Here is a 20,180-nt window from a genome sequence, read left to right as displayed (position 1 = left end):
CTCACACCCCAGCCAGGTCAAGTCCCAAGCCACCCAGAACATGGCACAGAATGTTTTGGGTCCTTGTTGTTTGGCCTTATTGACCATCTTTGGCAGATTTTAACACATAATATTCAATACATGTAGTCAACCCTCCATCAAATCCACCCAAGACCAAAATATTCAAAAAACAAATGTAACTAAATTGAATACATTATTCTATGAACAACACAGTGGGACAATTACAGAAGTCACATTTACATTCTATTAGCTACTAGGGCTGTTGAGGTAAGCTCAGTAGTAGAGAACTTGCCTAGCATGTGTGAGACCCTTGCTTAATGTGCAGCAATGCAAAACAAGTAAGCATCCTTTTGACCCAATTATTGTAAGTATCACAGAGATAACTCATGTAATATTTGTGGAAGAGTATGCATGCATTAAGTTTAAATATGTTGGTAATTTGTATGAAAAGTTGAGTGTATGAAGATTTTTATGTTGGCAAGTCATCTTTAAACCAATTCCCGGTGGATATTAAGAGACTAACATGTTTTGAAATGAATGAATGAATGATGTTTTGTGAGTTATACAAAAAGTACCAACCTTCTACTATCTAAAGTATACTATATTTGAACTAAAGATTGTGAAATGAATCAAGGTTTAAAATTGAACATGATTGGCCTGACAGAACAAGGGCAACACCAGCTGACATGCCAACCATGGATTGGAGAAATATCACAAGGCCCCATCCCCTAAATCAAGAACTATGAGCCATTAACAGTTGCTGAGAGGAGAAACATTCTTCACCAGGGACAAGCCCCCTAACAAGTTACCCAATTCTAGTGGCCAGTCCTAAACACATATAAAAACAAGCAACGGCCAATGGATTAAGTTTGTCACATTTACATATTTGTATATATATCATATATTATGTATGATATATATCAAAGAGGCTATAATTTTGAGAATGAGGAGGCATGGGAGAGGTTTGGAGACATAAGACCAGAGAAGATAGAGGGGGTGAGTGATATAATTACATTTTTATTAAAAATGTATAAAATAACAGATTAATATTATATGCAAATTTTTAAAGATTAAGATGAAGGTGCTATTAATAAAAGACAGCTTTGCCCAAGGCCGAGACACACTCCTTTCAATTCTCCGCTCCCATTGTTGCTACCCTAATTTCTTATCTTCTCAAATAGGGGGAGTTAAGCTCTAAAGGAGCAAATGATACTACATTGACCCAATCAACAACCATTATAAATCTATACAAATCTAAAATCCTTATCAGTTAATTGGAGACCTGCCAGGACAAATAAAGAATTTTGAGGCAATATCTGAGATAAAAGTATTAAAAGAGTTTGGTTGTTTTTTGCAGCTTCTTTTCTCTCCAGGTGTGGTGGTTTAAAAAAAATGAGAGTGATACTAGTGGGAGGTGTGGCCTTACTGGAGTGGGAGTGGTCTTGTTCCAGGAAGTGTGTCACTGTGGAGGTGGGCTTAGATCAAGATGTGAGGACTCTCAGCTCCAGCACCATGTCTGTTGCATGCTGCCTCACTTCCTGCCATGATGATAATGAGCTGAACCTCTGAACTATAAGCAAGCCTCCCCACTTAAAGGTTTTCCTTTATAAGAGTTATGTGGTCATGATCTCTTCACAGCAATAGAAATCCTAAGACACTGGGCTTTGGTTGGTCTGAATTAGCACAGTAAGAGAAAGAGAGATTTCCATGAGATCACTTCATTGGCAATCAGTTCCAGGCTTAAACCAATTCCCCATTAATAAACACTGATTTGTGTTTATCATGGAACTATTCACAACAGCTGAGTCATGGAATTAGCCTCAGTGTCCATGAAGAAACGAATGGAAGAAGAAAGCATCTGTGTGCATGTGTGCTCATACCTGTGTGTCCGCCCATGTGCAAACCTGCATGTGTGCATATTATTTAGTCTTAAGGAAGAATGATGCATCTTGTTTGTGAAATAAGCCATTCCCAGAAGAATTAGTACTGTATCTTTCCTCACATATGTACAATCTGCATTTCTTTACAAGACACGAAAGTGGAGAGGCACCACGTGGAAAGTGAAGGGGACCAAGAGGAGAGAGGAAATGAGAGAAGAAAGCATAATGGTAGGTGCCAGATAAGATCAAAGTACACAGTGCACATATATTAAAATGTCTAATGAAATCCATCATTTCATACAATTGATACAGGTTAGTTGATTTTTAAGTTAAATGACAATGCAATCGCACTTATTACATGTAACACAGGATAGTATCAGCATGATTTTAGAACAACTATCAGTATACATAAGAAACATAAAAGACTATAAACTCTATATCCTAGGGGGAAAGACTAGGTGTACATCATTAAGAGGAACAAGGTAAGCGATAGTCTAAGAAATGACACTGGTAAAGGAAATAATAAAGACATACCTGGTGTAGGAGGTCTTTCTGTTTATGTGTTGCTTTCATTGGTTAATGAATAAAGAAACTGCCTTGGCCTTTTGATAGAGCAAAACTTAGGTAGGTGGGGAAAACAGAATTGAATGCTGGGAGGAAGAAGGGTGGAGTCAGAGAAGCCATGGATCCTCTGCCTGAGATGGACACCAGTTAGAATCTTGCCAGTAAGCCACAGCCAGGTGGCAATATACAGATTAATAGAAATGGATTAAATTAAAATGTAAGAATTAGCCAATAAGAAACTAGAGCTAATGGTCCAAGCAGTGTTTTAATGTATACAGTTTCTATGTGATTATTTCGGGCATAAGCTGAACAAGGTATCCTCCAAAGGGAATGTGCTCCTAGATGCCAGTTCAAGCACTAGGAATAAATGCTGGTCCTACTGTCAGTGACCCCACAGACTACCCAAGTCTCACAACAGCCCCCTACATTCAGAGGACCTAGTTTGGTCCTATGCAGGTTCCCCCACTATCACTCCAGAGTTAGTGAGCTCTCACTAGCTTGGGTCAGCTTTTTTAGTGGGTATCACCATTGTGGTCTTGACCCCTTTGCTCATATTATCACTCCTCCCTCTCTTGGGCTATTCTCAGGAAGCTCAGCCCAGTGCTTTGTTGTGAATCTCTGTATTTGCTTCCATCAGTCACTGGTTGAAGGTTCTATGATGACAATTAAGGTAGTCATCAATCTTATTACAGGGAAAGATCAGTTTACCTGTCCTCTCCACTGTAGCTTAGAGTCTCAGCTGGGGTCATCCTTGTGGATTCCTGGAAATTTCTCTAGTGCCATGTTTCTCACTAGCCCTTTAATGGCTCCCTCAATCAAGGTATCTCTTTCCTTTCTTTGACATGGAAATTTCTTTAAATTATAAAACCCTAGCCTTTAGCTTAGGCTTGTTCCCAACTAGCTCATGTAACGCAAATTAACATATTTCTATTTATCTATGTTCTGCCACTTGACTTTTACCTTTCCTCAGAGAAAGGAGGTCACTATCAGAGGTTTGCTTCTCTGCCACTTCTCTGATCAATCAGGTTTTATCCTCAGTACCTGACTCCCAAGTTTTATTTAATAATAGAACAATATAAGCAATTGCTTTATGAGTTCATGAGTGTTTATAGCCATATCGGGTTCAGAAGTTTACATTTTACAGCCCTTCTTCCCCATTCTCCAGCGACTGTCTACCCACTCTTCTGCTATATTCCTTAAGCCTTGGTGGGGCTTGGGGGGTGTTAAAAATAAGCTCTCAGGGTCAATATCGTTACTTTTAAAAGAACATTTGAAGCAACCTGTTGCGGGAGCTCCTTCTGCTCCTTCAGCCAATAGCTGCTGAGATACCAGCCCATTGAGGCATGGTCTCTCCTTCTTTAAAAAAGCAACAACTGCCCTCCGCTCGCTCTCTGGCTTGCTTCCAGCGACTAGGCTCCCTTCCTGATTGCGCAGAGGGCTGTTGTCTGGGATGGTGATCTGTAAGTTTTACCCCTTTAAATAAATAACCATTCTATTAATCATAATTCCAAACTGGTGTGGGATCGTTTGTGATTTACGCCTTCAGCAACCTATGAGGGTTGACCAAAAACATAATTTGTACTCCATAAACTTCATTCCAAAAATATATGAAAAATATTCACTAAAAGATGTGGACAAACACATCCATGAGAACATGATATACACTAGTTTAAATGGTGGAAATATGTCCATCAGAGGTGAGATACATATACAATTTGGTCCCATACTGCAATGATATCAGCAAAATGATATCACAGTAGGCAATGAAGTCTATAAATCTCTGAGAGAGATTTGAGCAAAAGAAAATGAATAATACATGCAAAATGACTTCAGTTTTAATAAAGATTAAAAATTGACAAACTATGACTTACATACTAGTTGTCTTAGGTAAAGGGACAGGGATAATACCATAATGACAGCCACCAGGGATGCCACTATTTCCTGACACAAACGCTGGACAAATTGTCTTTGTCATAATCAGTCAAGCTACATATAAAAGTACTTGTGCTTGTCTCATACTATTTTATGTTTTAATTTCTTTTAAATAAAGGTATATGGTTTGATCTCATAGAATTTCATTTCCTCGTTGTATAAAGACAATGTGCTGGTTTGGGAATCTGACCTGAGTTTATTGGTCCTGCTGCTAAGAAAGGATGAAGATCTACATCAATTGATGCCTTCTATGCCCTTACGTCATCTTGCTGCCTCTATTGACCCACATTTGGATTTGTTTGTGTTTGAAAGGGGCTGTAGCAACCCCACCTCTGTCCATGTACCTGTGCTAAAGAGGATGAAACACAGTGCCTGCTGCCTTTCTGTGTTCTGCTGCTTTCTGAACAAAAGCGTTGGAGCCAGACGTGGATTCAGTTTGCCACTGTGAGAATATCATTATCATAGCCTTTCCCCAGTCTCCATACAGCCAAAGGTGCAGGATGAAGGAAAGCTATGACCTTGTGGCCGTGACATTCGTCACATGACTCAGGCAGGGATGACACCGATGATTTTCTACAGTCACTCCCCGCAATTAGTTATTTAAAGAAAAGTGTCAAAGATTTGTAATATATTGAAAAACTTCCTCCTTAGAAAATTTCCCCAGGAGCCATTGCAAACAAACAACAACAGGAAAAAGTCCTGCTATGTCCAGGGTATAAAAGCCCCAGGACTGAAACACCTGTCAGAATCTCAGGAACCCCTGTGAACAGAACCTCCACATCCAATACCATGACCAACTCCTGCTGTTCCCCTTGCTGCCAGCCTTCCTGCTGCAGGACCACCTGCTGCAGGACCACCTGCTGGAGACCAAGCTGTGTGAGCAGCTGCTGCCAGCCCTGCTGCCAGCCCTGCTGCCAGCCCAGCTGCTGTGGCTCCAGCTGCTGCCAGCCTTGCTGCCAGCCCAGCTGCTGTAGGACCTGCTTCCAGCCAAGCTGTGTGAGCAGCTGCTGCAGCACACCCTGCTGCCAGCCCTGCTGTTGTGTGTCCAGCTGCTGCCAGCCCTGCTGCCAGCCTAGCTGCTGCCAGCCCAGCTGCTGTGAGTCCAGCTGCTGTCAGCCCAGGTGCTGTATTTCCAGCTGCTGCCAGCCTTGCTGCAAGCCCTGTTGCCAGCCCAGCTGCTGCCTCAAGCCCTGCTGCCAGCCCTTCTGCCTTGACCTGTGCTGCCAGCCAGCTTGCTCTGGACCTGTGACCGTCACCAGGACTTGCTACCAGCCCACATGTGTCTGTGTGCCTGGCTGTCTGTCCCAGGGCTGTGGGTCCAACTGCTGTGAGCCTTGCAGCTGCTGATCAACTTACCACAGACCCACTAACAGCAGACCTGCAAGATAATGACAGTACATCAGTTCACCACCATTCTCTGCTAATAATAGGCACTTAAAAGTAATATTCATCTTATCAAACTCCCACTCATTTTCTAGTCAAGAAATCTCTGCCTTGATCACTGGCCACCATCCAACCCACTTTGATAGCCTCTTTATTTCTCTGACTGCTTCTAAGCATCAGCTGATCTAGACTGGTCTGTAAGCTCAGCCTTGACAAAGAGATAATTGCCTTTTTAATTTAAGAAATTAAAAACAAGAAAAGCCACTTGCAATTATATGATTAGAACCTTGCAATGATAAATATCTATGATTCTGTTCCAATGTGTTTATATGATTTTTATGAATCATCTTGTAACTCTTTCATGACTTCGAATTTTCTTCTTGGCTTAAAAAGGCATTCACACAGTGTCCATTGATTTTTCTAATAAACTCTAATAATATTCTTGACTGTATTATTCTATGCTTTGTTTATTTTTATTGTTTTGTTCTTGGAATTATGTGTTAGTATCTGAGTTACATCACAGTTTCAAAGTTAATGTGCTGGTGGAATTTCATCACTGTGGAAGAACAACTTAGTGGATGATAGACCTATTTTTATTCATGGTTTCTCTCTCTACATCGTTGTTTGGTCTCCTGAGCTTGGATGGAACAGCAAGGCATCAAGAGCACATTTGAGAAGGTGTTGATACCACATAGACAGAAAGCCCGAGCGGGGAAGTATGTGGGACTTCATTTAACCTTCAAAGGCAAAGGCCCAGTGACCTACTTCCTCCAACTAGGTTCCACCTTCTAAGGTTTACTGAGCACATAAACAGAATCATCATCTGAGGACCAAGCATTCAGTGTGTGAGCCCATGGAGGGCGTTTCATATTCAAACAATAGCATGAGCAAACCCAACATGAGTTAAGTGAGTATTATGGCAGGTCGTAGGGATAGACAGAATCAAATCAAGGGCCTCTGGTTGTCTGATCCTTGAGGTAAGATAGTTCCAGGGACAGTTTCAGTTTAAGGAAATATAGCCCTGTAAGCTGAACACTAGGAAGATGTACACTTCACCTTCTTCTCAGATAACATCGTTGGTTCTCTCATTTTCAGTTCACCTTCATTCACAAAGCTCTTCCCAATTTGTTACTCCTACCTAGGTCTCTCCCACCCACTCCTTAAGACCAGCAGTGTTTCTAAGAGCCCTACCAAAGGAAATCTACTCCAGCCAGACAAATGATGAATGTCTTTAACTGTGTTCAATAATCCAAGTGTTCCCGCCACTGTCCTGAGACTTTGATGTGAATAGTTGCCCCAGTAAATGTTTATTGATTCCACAGGAATGTGCTCGCTTTTCTGGTCCTTATTCTTATATGACTATGCGTATCATTGGGAAATAGACAAAACTTCACTTGCACTCACACATGGAAAGATAATTGTTTCAAGGGCAAAGCGGCATTAAGGAAATATAGAAGTGACAAATTCCAGAATTCAGGGCAAATTATTGATGCTAGCAGGCTTTGATCCTCCATGGTCTTTGAACCATCTGAGGGATCAAAAAATATACCTGAACTGTGGGAGGGAAAGGACAACAAACTGAAAAAAAAAAATAAAAACTTCATTTCTAAGATCAGTGAGGCTGTGAGGAGAGATCAAAGGAGGAGGTGCTTCTAGGAGCAGGGGTAATTCTGAGCGAGGAGCTGAAAGAGAAAACAATAGACATTCTGAAAGAAAGAACAAACAATGGAAAACAATGGCAGAAAGGCTGGTGTTGCTACAGGAAAATGGGAATATTGAAAAGAAATGACTAAATAAATACCTTAGAGGACCTAGATGCATCGTCTTCCCAGACACATGTCAGAGATCCCCCTGTACACACTTCCAAAAATGTAAGTGAGAGAAAAAAAGACAGTCAGAGACAGACAGACAGACAGACAGACAGACACACACACACACACACACACACACACACACACACAGAGAGAGAGAGAGAGAGAGAGAGAGAGAGAGAGAGAGAGAGAGAGAGAGAGAGAGATTAGCTCAGATTATTTTTATTTTATTTCTGTTTATGGAAACAGAAAGCGGAAGTCAGGGGCTGAGCATCATGTGGTCTTTGATATGAACATTCTGCAGTAGATCTTACCAATAGAAACAGTAGATTGACTTCAGGGGTAATGGATCAGTATAGACATTTTCTAGAAGAAGAACATCAACGGTCATTTGATATGCTCTTTCATCCACGTCCCAAACTTAATTTTATTTTGTTGTCATTTCCTCTTGGATTAATTTATAATAAACTCTGTAAGCATTGAATGTAATGGCTTGCTGAAATCCTCCTTTTAACATGCAGTTTAGTTACTGAACTCTGAGGTTTAGCTTGTGTTTCATTTTTCAAAGAGAAAATAGCAAGCTCTAGGATACCATAGACAGTTTAATTTTCCAAACTGTAAGAGAGGCATTATAAAGGTCATTATAGAAGTCATTGAGTCCAGGCATAGTAGGACTGGAAATTTATATTCAATTCTTGTTTTCTTTGCAGCAAATCACCATTAATTTAGTGGCTTAAACAACACAAATTTATTATCTTTCAGGTTCCACAGGTCAGATGTGAAAATTCAGTATCACTGAACTTGAATCCAAGTGTTAAGTTTTTTGTTGGTTGCACCTTTTCTGTAAGCAGTGGTTGGCATTTTCCATCTTCTAGGGCAGCCCACCCTCCTTGCATCGTGACACTGTATTATTTTGCCTATGTTTTCTATCTCCATCCTTATTGATCAGGACCCTGTGTTCACACTGAACAGCTACAAATCATCCAGAACAATCTCTCCCTCTTGAGATTCTTAATCATGTACTCAAAACTCCTTCACCATGAAGGGTGACACAGTCATAGGCCAGGACATGGCCAGCTCTTAAGGGCTGCTATCCTTCTCACAAGAAGAAACTTGATATGTTCAGAAGTAACTTACTCATGGTGGGGAAAAATCCAGAATTAAATGGTATAATGTGACTATTTCTTCTAAAACGACACATGTCAAAGTATTCCTAGACAAATGAAGACTAATTTGAAGTCACGAAAGTTAGAATGTTAAGATTTACAAGGCTATGTATAGAGATTCACTATTGTTTACTTGCTCAGCATCCTCTCATGACTCAGAACTAGCTGTTGGAGTATTTGAGCAGTTGGTTGGAAACATTTAGAAACATGCTAACCTCCTAGTGAGATTCTCTAAATATCATAGTCAGAACCTGAAAAAAAACCCTCACTCTGCCACCACAGAAACCTGAGAACATCTAAAATTGGGTGTTGAGCGGGCGGTGGTGGCGCACGCCTTTAATCCCAGCACTCGGGAGGCAGAGGCAGGCAGATCTCTGAGTTCAAGGCTAGCCTGGTCTACAAGAGCTAGTTCCAGGGAGGCAGAGGCAGGCAGATCTCTGAGTTCAAGGCTAGCCTGGTCTACAAGAGCTAGTTCCAGGACAGGCTCTAGAAACTACAGGGAAACCCTGTCTCGAAAAACAAAACAAAAAAAAATTGGGTGTTGAATTTGAGGACCCACACCCTTCCTTCTGATACTATAATGTCACTGGTGTAGTGATTGTGATTGCACCAATAATTTCATTTACAGACCAAGTTTATTTTATTTTTGTAAAATTAGAATGTTATTTAATTCTTCATCTCTTATAGAAAATGATCATTAAGCAAACTAAATGAAATATTTGTTATGAATAATATAAATAGATGTAGACAGGACACAATGTAGGTAAAAACTAATGACTTGGAATGCATACCAAAATGAACCATTTTATAGTGGAATTAAAACAATTGAGAAATTTAATGATAATGGAGTCATTAGATGCTAGAACTCAGAGGCTATCATGAAAAATGGCATTTCTGAGGGAAACCTATAGTCCTTAATTATTTAATTATTTATTCTACAAAAAAAAAAACTCTTTAAAAAAGATAAATTTAGTATTTTAGTTAAAAGTTTGGGAATGAAACAGGAGCAATTAGATGGACCCGTGTCTTAATTTAAATTAAGGAACTAGGTGATAAATTTAAAATCAAGGAAATCAATAAAATCCAAATTCTGTGCATATTAAAATGTTCTAAAGGAAATTATCTTCAGATAATACTGGTCTGAGAAAGAACATATTTGAATAATATTGTGACTGAATAAAAGGTGACACATATTTCAGAGAATGTTCAATACATGAAGCTGAAACTACAAAAGGGGGTCCCTGCACACCTCATTTACAGAAATACAATATGAGTTAATGAAGGGCTTAAAATTAAACCCGCAATTTTATAGATGTCTTGTGCGTTAAAAGCACTGTATGCACTTCCAGAGGGCCAAAAATACCCATATAAAGGTTCACAGCCTTCTGTAACTCTAGCCCCAGGGGATCAGTGCCTTCTTCTGGCCTCTGAAGTGTTTGGCACACAGACATGCATGCAGGAAAAATACCCATACACACAAAAAAAATAAATAAAGAGTAAAAAATGTTTTTCAGTTTTGTCTTTATTTTTTTTCTTTTGTTGATGTTAAATTGGGAGCATCACCACAGTTCCTGGCATCCATCCCAGCCCCCACTGGCCTGGGAGTTGCATTGGACTGGACTCCCCCTGGCCTGGGAGTTGGTGGTCTGAACTCCAAATCCCAGCATGCCAGGTTCCTAGGAAAGGGTCAGGACCACTCCCACAGGATATTTAAGTGGGTACCCAAAGGAGGAACACATGGTCCCGGGTTTTGCATGTGCTTCCCCGTTTTCTGTCTCCCCTACCGTGCTCTCGGCCACCCGAGAGTGCTGTACTTAATAACTTCCTGAGGCAAGGGATCACTGAGATGGAGAGCAAGCAAGAGAATGTTAAGGGGAAATGAATATGGTCATGGTAATTTATATGGAAATATGATAATTTTAGCTATTTATGGTCTACTAAAATTGAGAGAGGAAAAGACAAACAACAGCATAGAAAAGAACACTGAAAAAATGAACAAAGGTTGATATCTGGGATACTTAAAGAATTTCAATGAAAAAAATTTAAAAACAATTCAGCAGAAATGAAATTAAGGCATTACAAATGAGAAATGCAAACATCTAAAGAACATATGTAATTCAACTCACTAAGGAATTCAAATGAAAATTATAATGAGATATACTACTTATACAGATATCAAAAATGCTTCAAATCCCACAGTGAAGACACCAGGTATTAAAACATAAAGCACGGAGTGGCTCACGGAGATGGGTAAATGATTAACAACCTGAGTTCAATACCTAGAACCCACATAATGAAAGGAGAAATCAGACTCAGGCAAATTGTTCTTAGACCTCCACATGGGTGTATGACATACACATGTGCATGGACACACACACACACACACACACACATACATTCAAGATAATAAAAAATTAAGTCATAAAACAATAATGATAGTTACATGTAAGTATTTGCTAATTTTGATCATATGCAAAATCTATAGTGCAGAAACTTCACTACAAGAATATGTGGGTATATATTCACAGGAATATTCATTCAAGTGGACCAAGCTCTAAACTAATATATTCATGACAGTATGAGTCACAAAGCCCTAATCATAAAAGTTGTCCATTAACAACACAAGAATTAATAAACTAAAATATCACACATAGAGCTGGAGGGACAGCTTAGTAGCTAAGAGCCACTAACTGCTCTTCTGGTGGACCGGGGTTCAATTCCCAGAGCACACACAGTGGCTTACAACTGTCTGTAACTTCAGCACCAAGGACTGGTGTGTAGTGTCTGTAGACAATGAATACTTAGTGCACATACACTCAAACACAATACAAACAAATCTTTAAAACTATAGCACACAATAATCAATTGTATGGAAAAGGGACAAGCAACTACCATATTCAACACAGTAATTTTTAACAAGCATAATTTGGGGCAAGAAAAAAGAAAAACATAGTCTATGCTGTTATGATTGGGGTAAAATTTCATAATTGTCAAAACTCTGCTATTATAAGTCAGCAGACTATCTTATAGGAGAGGAAAAGGTAATTATAATGAAAAACAACATGAAAACAGCTACTCCAAGGTACTTACTATTTCCTGGTATGAACAATAGCTTTGTCTTGTTTGGTTGAACTATGCATTTAAAAGCATGCATTTCTCTGGAAGCACACTATGATTAAATTTCCATTTTAAAAGTTAGTTGTGTGGTCATATTATTTCCTCATTTTATGAAGACTATACCCATGTTGGGATGCCTACTACCTAAGGGTACTGAGTTTTCTGATCTAAATTGATTGACTCTTTGTGACCCCCCCATGTTCACCTGCCACTATCCTCAGGTCTGGTTTAGATTCGCATGCTCAAAAGACCCATGACCTCTTTGATAAAGTTGATGTGACAGTGACCATGCTTGCTGCAAATAAACACGTCTATTGCAGTGTGGAATAAGCAGGCAGTTCTGATGAACAGGCTTGGACCCAGGCAAGGACTGAGTTTGTCACTATGATCTCAGCAATATCACTCTCCTTCTCTCAGACACTTCCCAGACTACAGCGAAATGTACAAACTGAAGGGAGAAAACTGTCAGTTCCTCCTGGGTCCACATGGCCATCACATGACCAGAGAATAATCAGAGCAGAAATGGTGGGAATGATTCCAAAAATACCCTCAACAAACTATCCATACTAATTGCTTGCAGCACAATTTTCTAAAGATTTGTAATACTTAAAGAGCAACTTCCTCCATTGAGAATTTCCTCATGAACAACAGAAAACAAACAACAGGGGAAAGTCCTGCTTATTGGTCCCTTCATGGCATGTCCACGGTATAAAAGCCCCAGGACTGAAACAGCTGTCAGAATCTCAGGAACCCCTGTGAACAGAACCTCCACATCCACCACCATGACCAACTCCTGTTGCTCCCCTTGCTGCCAGCCTTCCTGCTGCAGGACCACCTGCTGCAGAACCACCTGCTGGAGACCAAGCTGTGTGAGCAGCTGCTGCCAGCCCTGCTGCCAGCCCAGCTGCTGTGGCTCCAGCTGCTGCCAGCCTTGCTGCCAGCCCAGCTGCTGTAGGACCTGCTTCCAGCCAAGCTGTGTGAGCAGCTGCTGCAGCACACCCTGCTGCCAGCCCTGCTGCTGTGTGTCCAGCTGCTGCCAGCCCAGCTGCTGCCAGCCCAGCTGCTGCCAGCCTAGCTGCTGCCAGCCCAGTTGCTGTGAGTCCAGCTGCTGTCAGCCCAGGTGCTGTATTTCCAGCTGCTGCCAGCCTTGCTGCAAGCCCTGTTGCCAGCCCAGCTGCTGCCTCAAGCCCTGCTGCCAGCCCTTCTGCCTTGACCTGTGCTGCCAGCCAGCTTGCTCTGGACCTGTGACCGTCACCAGGACTTGCTACCAGCCCACATGTGTCTGTGTGCCTGGCTGTCTGTCCCAGGGCTGTGTGTCCAACTGCTGTGAGCCCTGCAACTGTTGATGAAGCCACTACTGGAATAGAATAATCTATTCTCAGACTTTCTGGAGTTTTTGCTTTATGCCAAACTCTCTGCCTATGTTCTGCCTATGACACAGAGACCCCACTCAAATGACCAATCTTCCTACTAACAACCTGTGAAAAGCGCCCTAACTGCCATCTGATGCTATCTTCATTTCTCTGCCTGCCAACTTCATCTCCTATGATCTGGATTCATAGTGTTAGCACGAGCAGAATCTATTCCCTTAATAAGTTAAGAAGTTAAAAATACATATACAATTCACGACTGTCTTGTTGCATCTTTGCAATGATAAATGCCCATCATTACACTTCAATGTGTTGTGTCTTCACAGTTTTATGACTCATCTTGTGAGTAATCGCGACAACTTTGTATTGTCTCTCCAACTATAGAGACACTACCCATTGCTATTCTAATAAAATCTCTTTATTCTGCCTTTCACATTATGTTTGATTCTTTTTCCATTTGTTTTTTACATTATGCCTTCTGATCTAAGTCGTGCCAGTTATTGCATTAGATTCAATGCATTAATCAAAATTTCTTCACTGTGAATAAAATCATTGAAAGAGCAACTTAATGAATGTCTTGTAACTCATGGCTTCAGGGGGCTCAGTACATGATTGCTTGGCCTCATATGCTTGGATGGAAATCATGGGGCAAGAGAGTGTAGGGACACTATACAAGTGAGAAAACTGAATGACTATGGGTTCTTGCCCCTAAATATAACATCTGTAGACCTCTCCTACTCCACTGCAAAGGGTCAAGGATCATCGTGGCAGAAGGATGCAGAAGAGTGCTCTGAAACATTGTCTTCTGCCCACGACACGGCCATTGCTCTTAGGAACTCACAGCAGCTGTTGTCACCTGCAAAGTGGCCCAATCTCAGCCACATAGCTAGGGATGGGTAGAATCAGGTCCAGGGCCCAGCTTTTCTGATTCTGGAGCTAATATAGACACAGGTACAGCTCAATTTAACTATCTACAACACTGGAGCTTAAGCACTGTACATGTGTGTGTTTCAGGTTCATCTTTGGCAATGGGAATGCCAGTTCCTTTCATGTTCAGATCATCTTCACTCAAAAAGCTCTTTTCCATCCAATGCTCACAGTGGGGTCACCACTAGCCACTTAAGATGGGCAATGGTTTTCAGAACTAAAAGGATGATGGGGTAGCTGACCAATCCCTTGTCTGAGGGGTGTGACCCCTCAGGGGCACAAAATACTTTTAAAAGATCTGTGTTTTGGTGATTTGCTCTCTTGGTTCCCTGATCTTCGTTGGAACTCTGGCTCTGTAAGTTTTTCCCATTTTTTCCTTTTTATTAAAGCTGAGTATTTCTTATAAGGCTAGTTTGGTTATTTCCCATTGCTGGCCAACCACACCCGCTACAAAAGGATGTGAACTCTATTGTCTCGGTCTCTGCCCAGCAACTGGTTGGCCCCTTTAAACCCTTTTGGTGATTCACACATGCCTGCTGCTGTCCTCGGACTTTGATGTGAGCAGTTGCACTAGAAATAGCTTGGTGCTGCCGTGGAAGTGTCGTTATTTATGTTCTCACACTTCTTGATACTAATAACAAATAGTCATATGGGAATAAATCATGCGTCATGAAACACAATAAATCTCCCCCTTGCACTCAGATATAGAGAGACAATTTGTTTCTGGGTGAGGACATTATTAAGGGAATAAAGGAGTGAGAGACCCCAGGACTTAAGGTAATAAGTGGTCATGCTACTAGCCTTTGATTTTCTATCATCTCTGGGACACCTAAGGTATCAAAATAACTTCCTGCGTTTGAGGAGGGAAAAACAAATCAGTGCAGGGAAATGAAAGCCTGAGTTGTAGTATCAAGACTGTGAAGAAAAGGAGAGGGGGAAAGAGGGAAAGGGAGACATTAGGAGCCATGATCTATACAAATATGGACCTGACAGAGGAAACCCCAGACCTCCATGGAGAACTTCATAATGTAGCAGCTGACACTGTTATGGGAAAAAGATAAACATGAATGGACAGATTTACCTTCCTGAGAACAATGTAGCACACCTACACAATGCTAATGGGTTCACGGCACAGGAGACACGCAGTTCTTCTCAGATCTATACTTAGAAAGTCTCCAGCAGTCTATGTGCAACCGACCTTCAGAGAGAGACACATCTTAGCCCAGTTTAGTGGATTTTCATTTTTAAGGACATAGCTGAGGGAGCTCACTGGACTGAATTTTGTTTCTTGCACATAGATTCAGCAATATCATAGAAATGGAGAACTAGAAGCCCAGTGGATCAGCCCATGTAGGCTTTGGCTGAACTCTATTAGAACAAATTTAACTCCCTTTATTTTATGTGTTCTTTAAAGTTGTGTGTTCTTTGAAATGCATCTTTAGTCAGTTTATAGAAAATTACATAAGCATTAAATGCTCTCCTTTTGACACACCTAGAGACGACTCTGAGATTTTAATCACATTCCTTCCAAGAGAAAGTATTTTTGGAGTCTAAGCAACTCTGAAATAACATAGCTTAACTTCAAAAATTAAATGGGAGCCATTAGAAAAGCCATATAGGAAAGTAAGTTAGGGCACCATGGGATTGGAAATATGTATTTGCTTCCTATAACTCTTGTAATGAATCACTGCCAGCTTCCTTGCTAAAATAGCACAGCAGTGTTGTCTTCTAGTTGTGAAGTCTGAAGCCTTATTAAGTGTCATGGGTTCAAATCCAGGAGTTGAGATGGGTGTATTCCTACTCCCAGCAATAGAGGAAACCCACCTCCTGGCATTTTTCAGCTAGGAGAACTTCCTGCATCTTTTGGATCGTGACCTTTTTTTGTGTATGTGCTTTCCAACTTCCTCTGTCTTTGCGGGGGCTCTTTTCATATTGGGCATAGGTGAGATCTCTCCCTCTTGAGATCTAACTAGAAAACACGGTCAAAGTACATGGCAGACATGCAAGAAATAGTCTCTATGGAACCCAACACTATGCACAATAAATGCATGAAGGTAAAACTGGGAATACATTGACAGAGGAATAAGGCAGGCCTCAGTATAATAGGGGACACTGGGGAGGCATAACATTAACAAAGATGTCAATAGAGAAATAAGAACAAAACAAACAATTCCAAAAAACCCTTAGGACACAATTAGCATTCCATAAAGAGAACTCTACATGCCCAGTGAATGTATGGGAGATCAACTCATTAGCCTTCAAGGAAAATCAAATGAAGTTTTGAAGAAGGAAATATTAAACAGCTACTCTGTTAGTCAGCAATTCATCCCTGTGACAAAATGAGATAAACAACTCAAAGGGAAATGTCTGTTTGAGCTGTGGTTTCTGAGGTTTTAGTTCACAATTGCTCTGCCTCGTTGCTTTTAGGCTTATGGTTAAAACACTGTATCGTGGCAGAACCATGGCGGAAATGAAAGTTGATTGCCACATGGTCATCAAGAAACAAATACTCAGAGACAAAGGAGCCAAACACACGCTCTCAATGGCCTCCTTCCTCCACACAGATCTCACCCCTAAGCTTTTCATCAGCAGAACCGTCAGCTGGGGACCAACACTTCAACGCATCAACTCCGAGTAGACATTGAACAACCAAACTATAACAGATACGTAATATTAAAAAAAAATGACTAAAAACTCAGACTGAAAGTATCAAGTGTAGATGATACTTAAAGCAATGTGAATAATCAGTTGCATATTGTGTATAACATTGCAACCTTGAGTGTGCGCATGTGCGTTTGTGTTTGTGTCTGTATGGATATGCACATGTATGCAGGTGTGAATACATCTGTGTACACATGGACAACCTCAGGTATTCCCCAGGGAGCCATTCACCTTGATTTTGAGCTGGTCTCACATTGACCTGGCACTTGTTGATTAGGTTAGTCTGCCTGGCCAGAAAACCCTGGGGATCTGCCTGTACCCTCCTCTATGATGCTGGAATTACAAGCACATGTCACTTTGCTCAGCAGTTTTTACTGGGGTTCTGGAGAGCAAACTCAGGTTCTCATGCTTGCATGGCAAGGACTTTACCAGCTGATCTATCTGCCCAACACGTGCAGCTGGGTTTTTAAAACCACTTAGAACTGTGTACTGATGTTATTTATACCTACAATTTGGAATCCAAAATTTCCCATCAAAGAATATATCTACAAGCATCCACAAATTTGTAGATTAAAAATAAACAAATCATCATAAGAGTGTGATTCTCAAAAGTCTTAATAATGAGAAAATGTCCATCAAAGACACAGAAATTAAAACATTAAGGTCATGTCATGCCATGAGCATTAATAGATTGTAGTCTTTTTTTTTTTTTTTTTTTGGTTTTTCGAGACAGGGTTTCTCTGTAGCTTTGGAGCCTGTCCTGGAACTAGCTCTTGTAGACCAGGCTGGTCTCAAACTCACAGAGATCTGCCTGCCTCTGCCTCCCGAGTGCTGGGATTAAAGGCATGAGCCACCACCGCCCGGCAATAGATTGTAGTCTTAACAGACATATGAAATGATTGAGTAAAAGAAAATGAAATGACTATTGAATCCAACAAAGTCATTAAATCTCACAAATACAGTTTGGAGCAAAAGAAAATGAACCATATGAGTTATATGATTCCATTTTTGATAAAACTCAAAAATTGACACACTGTGAGAGCCAAAACCATACACTAGTTGCCTTAGGTAGCAGGGCAATGATAGCAATTATAAAATCAAAAACAGCTACTAAACATACACACACTGACACGTGATATGAAGGACAGACACACTATTTCTCATATTATATCTGATCAAACTACAGGGTGTGCCCATCTCTGAAAGTACATTACGATTCAGTTTACTTTAAAATGCAGGAGTCTAGTTATGGTGTTTAATTTCCTCATTATCCTACAAGTGAACAGGTTTAAAATCTAGGTTGTCTGAGGTCTTCTGATCCCCCACATCTTCTTCTGACTCTGTATTCTGGCTTTGGTGCTCATGGGTGCCTTTGAGAAGAGACTACAAGCTACTGTCTTTCCATGGATTCTTTGATACGACTGGTTGAGCATGGGTAACATTTGCTGCAAATGGGCTTGCCTGTTGTAGTGTATAACAAGCAGACATCTCTGGGAAAAATCCTGGATACAGGCAAGGCTTCATTTAGTCACTGTGAATGTAGCTCTCCCTACGAACACATCGTAGTCTGCATACAGCCAAGGAAACAGGAAAACAAATTGAAGAAGGGCGTGTTTCAGCCCCTCCTGTGGCTGCAGCAGTTGTCACCTGAGCAAACAATGATCTGAGCAGAAACAATGCTGATGATGACTTCTAGAAATTACCTTCCTTGAATTACCCACAATTAACTGCTTGCAGCATAATTTCAAAAGATTTCTTAAACTCGAGGAGTACTTCCTTCTGTGAGAATTTCCTCTTAAACAGTAGAAAACAAACAACAGGGAAAAGTCCTGCTTATTGGTCCCTTCATGGCATGTCCAGGGTATAAAAGCCTCAGGACTAAAACAGCTGTCAGAATCTCAGGAACCCCTGTGAACAGAACCTCCACATCCACCACCATGACCAACTCCTGTTGCTCCCCTTGCTGCCAGCCTTCCTGCTGCAGGACCACCTGCTGCAGAACCACCTGCTGGAGACCAAGCTGTGTGAGCAGCTGCTGCCAGCCCTGCTGCCAGCCCAGTTGCTGTGGCTCCAGCTGCTGCCAGCCTTGCTGCCAGCCCAGCTGCTGTAGGACCTGCTTCCAGCCAAGCTGTGTGAGCAGCTGCTGCAGCACACCCTGCTGCCAGCCCTGCTGCTGTGTGTCCAGCTGCTGCCAGCCCAGCTGCTGCCAGCCCAGCTGCTGCCAGCCTAGCTGCTGCCAGCCCAGTTGCTGTGAGTCCAGCTGCTGCCAGCCCAGCTGCTGTGAGTCCAGCTGCTGTCAGCCCAGGTGCTGTATTTCCAGCTGCTGCCAGCCTTGCTGCAAGCCCTGTTGCCAGCCCAGCTGCTGCCTCAAGCCCTGCTGCCAGCCCTTCTGCCTCGACTTGTGCTGCCAGCCAGCTTGCTCTGGACCTGTGACCGTCACCAGGACTTGCTACCAGCCCACATGTGTCTGTGTGCCTGGCTGTCTGTCCCAAGGCTGCGGGTCTAGCTCCTGTGAGCCCTGTAGCTGCTGATTCTATCTTTAGCCACATGCTAACTCGCCATTGTCTAACCCAAATCCTCCAACAAAATCACTCTGCATGCTTGGCCATCATTAACTATTAGTAGGTTGTCTTGTACATGATTGTGGGTGTGGACTTGATGAGAGAGCCTGCTCTTCTCATTGCTCTGGTCTATTTGATCTTCTCTTGACCTTGAGTTATGTTCTCACATTCAGAAAAGAATATTTATTCTATCTCTCCAAGCAACTTGAGTAAATCAAACCTTCATTCTTCTTAATTAATCCTGTGCAGTGATTAATTATTTCATTTCCCTGGGTATTCCTATTCTCTTCATTATTGGGCTCGCTTCAAATTGTCTTCCGGATTACATGTATTCTAAATAAATCTGCATGTGCTTTCTGAAAACTGTCTGGATGCTGTTTCATCTTTTCCTGGGTAACTATGTGCTCCAACAGCATTTCCTTCAGATAAGCTTATATTCTGAATGCCTTCCAGTTCCATCATCAGTACACAGTCCCTCAGTACCCACATAACACGTTCAGAGCCAACAAAATTCCTTATTCATTGTCATCCGGAACAACACTTGGGTCTTCCTCATCTCGTGGTACTTCCACTTACATCTTCCTCCGAACAGAAACAACTAGGAACTGGTAAGGAGTGCCTTGCTCTGGCCTCTCCTACAGGGGAAAGCCACACACGTGCATGCACAGGGCACATTTCTGTACACAGGAAAATTAAGAACAGCCGTGCTATTTACAGTAGCCAACCTGGACGTCCAACAAAGAGGGATGGGTAAGAAAAATGTGTCTTCTATGCATTCTGAATATTTTCAGCCATAGAAAATAATAAA

General features: G+C 41.5%; 2 protein-coding genes across 3 annotated transcripts; both read left to right on the top strand.

Annotated features, from left to right (window-relative positions):
* The first annotated feature begins 5,165 nt into the window (after positions 1–5,165).
* Positions 5,166–13,199, top strand: LOC119811747 (keratin-associated protein 9-4-like). Of its 2 annotated transcripts, XM_042054942.1 has the most exons (2): positions 5,166–5,497; positions 12,929–13,199. In XM_042054942.1, the coding sequence occupies exons 1-2, from the start codon at positions 5,166–5,168 to the stop codon at positions 13,197–13,199; spliced, it is 603 nt and encodes a 200-aa protein (XP_041910876.1). The 2 variants fall into 2 exon arrangements, with proteins under 2 accessions (XP_041910876.1, XP_038181661.1); XM_038325733.1 differs by lacking the exon at positions 5,166–5,497 and having other exon boundaries at positions 12,636–13,199.
* Positions 13,200–18,748: 5,549 nt separating this feature from the next.
* LOC119811746 (keratin-associated protein 9-1-like) lies at positions 18,749–19,342 on the top strand. The gene has a single exon (XM_038325732.1). It carries the CDS (start codon positions 18,749–18,751, stop codon positions 19,340–19,342), a length of 594 nt encoding a protein of 197 aa, XP_038181660.1.
* The last annotated feature ends 838 nt before the right edge of the window (positions 19,343–20,180 follow it).

The sequence above is a fragment of the Arvicola amphibius genome, chromosome 4 (genome assembly GCF_903992535.2).
Source record: "Arvicola amphibius chromosome 4, mArvAmp1.2, whole genome shotgun sequence".
In the NCBI taxonomy this organism is placed as follows: domain Eukaryota; kingdom Metazoa; phylum Chordata; class Mammalia; order Rodentia; family Cricetidae; genus Arvicola; species Arvicola amphibius.
This window is presented reverse-complemented; position numbering and strand designations above follow the sequence as displayed.